The 3,145-nt window shown below is 38.9% G+C and overlaps 1 gene segment (V, D, J or C); it reads right to left on the bottom strand.

Annotated features, from left to right (window-relative positions):
• Positions 1–1,345: 1,345 nt before the first annotated feature.
• Positions 1,346–2,353, bottom strand: LOC120548828. The segment is given in 2 exon segments: positions 1,346–1,943; positions 2,033–2,353. Coding segments are annotated over 2 exon segments (342 nt in total).
• Between the last annotated feature and the right edge of the window lie 792 nt (positions 2,354–3,145).

The raw sequence follows: 3,145 nt of genomic DNA on the forward strand, positions 1-3,145 counted from the left end.
AAGTGTTTGGTTATATTGAACAATACACACGATCAAAATCTTGTTGCTGTAAATCATTGTCTTTCCAACCTCCTGTTTGAGTAAACCCTCCTGTCAGCAGATCCTCATGAAGTCATTAGGTGGGTGGTGTCATAGTGGACCCTCCTCCTCTTTACATTCTTAACCATCATGTCGACTACTAGGGGTGGGGATAAAAAACGATTCCGCTATGTATCGTGTATTTTTATTTTGCTATGCTTTTTAAAGTAGATTCTTTTCTCCAGAATCTTATTTTTTTTTTGTATCTATGATTCACCTAAATATTCTGTGTTTATACGGTACCGTTGAAGATGACTTCACCATTGGTTTCCAGCAAAACAGACCGAAAGCAGAAAATGCTTTACAAATGAAATAAGTGTCTGACTGACTGACTGACAATGCAATGTGCATTCTTCTTAGGAAACAATTTATTTTTGGAAATGTCTCTGAATATATTGTCTCTATAAGTGTATGCTTCAACTTTTGTTAAAGAAGGAAAACAAAATCGCAACACTCCATACTATGGAACCACAGTACTTCTACAACCGCAATAAATGATATTCGCAATACAAATCGAATCGGCGCACTGTATATCGTCAAAGAATCGAGTCTGGACAAAGGCATATCATCCCAGCCCTATCGACTACCCCTACACCCAGATATACTGCCACCTAATAAGGGGGAGAGAGACAGGTGTGAGGAGCTGTGAGGAGCTTGTACAGAGATAAGAGATTGTGTAATAAGGAGGTTTTTGTACTGAGGAGCAGTGATATGTAGCACTGTGTAAACTAGCAGCACAGAAGTACACTGCACTGCTGCTCAGGCTGAGTTCTTCTATTGTTAATGTGCAGGTCTGGTCTTTATCTGCACTCCCATCCATTTTTACACCCAGTCCAGCCTCTGGGTTCCCATTATTTTTATACATGTATCCCAGGAACTGCAGTTTTTTGTTCTTTGACTGCTTGTACCAGAGGACTCGATCATAGTTGGGAATACTGTGTGAACAGTTAATTGTTGCAGGTTCACTGGGTTTCTTGAACGTGTCAGCTGGAGTCTGGTGGACGTTGTCACTGAGAGAGGAACCTGTGGTAAAAGGATGAACAAAGCATCAGACCAAATACATGAGCATGAGCATTAACACTTGTAAATTGAAAAACAGAATATTTTTAAAACTATAAACACGTCTGAAGCAGCAGTATGCAAGACTGGCTGTACACAAGCAAATCTTTACAAATTGAGAACTTGAATGAAAATGTCTTTTTAAACAATCGTGAGTACGTTACCTGAAACCAGAATAGATCTAAGAGTAATACAAAGGAATATGATGATCATTTTGACTATCGTGTTTTTCTGAATGTTTGGTGATATTGAATACAAATTTCAAAATAGGAACATCAATTTGGTGTCGCAATGAATGAAGCAGTTGTACTAACTGAGTATTTCCAGCCTCCTCTTTGAGTAAACCCTCCCAGGTCTTTAGGTGGGTGGTGTCATTGTGCATGTAACTCATGGTAACTAGCTTTTACACACCACTGGCTCAGCATACAGATCTGAGTAATGATATACTGAGGAAGGAACACAGCTGTGAGGAGGTTTTTGTACTGAGGAGCAGTGATATGTAGCACTGTGTCACCTAGCAGCACAGAAGTACACTGCACTGCTGCTCAGGCTGAGTTCTTCTATTGTTAATGTGCAGTTTTGGTCTTTTTCTGCACTCCCTTCTATCTTCACACCCAGGCCAGCCTCTGGGTTTCCACTGGTTGAAAACATGTATCCCAGGAACTGCAGTTGTCTGTTTGATTGCTTGTACCAGAGGATTTGGTTGTAGCTGTCAATACTGTGTGAACAGTTGATTTTGGCCATTTCTTTGGGTTTGTTGAACACATGAGCTGGAGTCTGGTAGACTCTGTCACTGAGAGAGGAACCTGTGGAAAAAGCACCAACAGAAAAGCACATTTGTATATGAGTGTGAGTCTTCATACAAGTAAAAGAACAAGAAAAAAACGTACATTACCTGAAACCAGTATGACATTAAGGGCTATGCAGAAGACTACGATCATCTTGTTGTGTTTAAAGACTGAATTTTAGAACCTTGTTATCCGTACTGTGTTTTCATTACTGCAGTTCTACTGAATATTGCTGGGTAAACCCTCCCATCAGGAAATCCAACTTTTTTTAGTCTGGGTGGGGTGATAATGCATTGTCCTCCTCCTGAACTCACACTACACACCACACCACACACTGACATACTGTGCTGCCACCTTATGACAGGAAACAGTATGACAGAGACCTGAAATGAACCCTGAAACCCAGGCGTTACACACTGGATGCATCGTGCGAGCGTGTCCGTTTATATTTGGGCTCCCATGTTAACAGGTTAGAGCTTACACACTGCCTGCGTGACACGCACGTCTCAGGCGCGGCGAAAACACGTATGTCATTTAGACACAAATACATATTAATAAATGACATGTTGATGTTTGAAAGCCTCTGGTTTCTGATATAAATGCTGATATAAATGTAATAAAAAATGTTTTTTGACTGATATTACGATCATAATATGATTGACGATATTGAAGGGAATGATCGTGTTTGTATCATTATTCTCATTTCCATTGACTAATATTAATCTTAAAAAAATATATATATATTATAGTGTGATTTTTTTTTTTTTTTTTTTTTGGCGAGGATCTGTACCAAACAAAGATGTTTTCTGTAGTCTGTAGGATAGGATTTGTAGGCCGGGACGTCTCTGCAGCACCACAATACTTCATTCAGAATGGCTTGACACACATTTTGCCTTTAACAAATATCGCGCCCCTCTGTGAATTGGATATTGCACTAGTCCATATTGCGATTTTGATAAATTTGTGATTAATTGTGCAGCCCTATCCCTGACAATGCGTTAACTTTACATTAAGTGAATGAAAATCATCATTTACAATCATTTATGACGGCTCCAGTCAGTCATTTCTGTCCATACTGTTTAAACTAGGGCTGTCAAATGATAAAAAAATGTAATCGTGATTAATTGCCAAATTTCTATAGTTAGTCGTGATTATTGCATGTTTTATCACATGAATAAAATTTTATTTTGCATTTCAGAACTGTTTTTAAGTACATATAG

Source organism: Perca fluviatilis, chromosome 20, assembly GCF_010015445.1.
Source record: "Perca fluviatilis chromosome 20, GENO_Pfluv_1.0, whole genome shotgun sequence".
In the NCBI taxonomy this organism is placed as follows: Eukaryota; Metazoa; Chordata; class Actinopteri; order Perciformes; family Percidae; genus Perca; species Perca fluviatilis.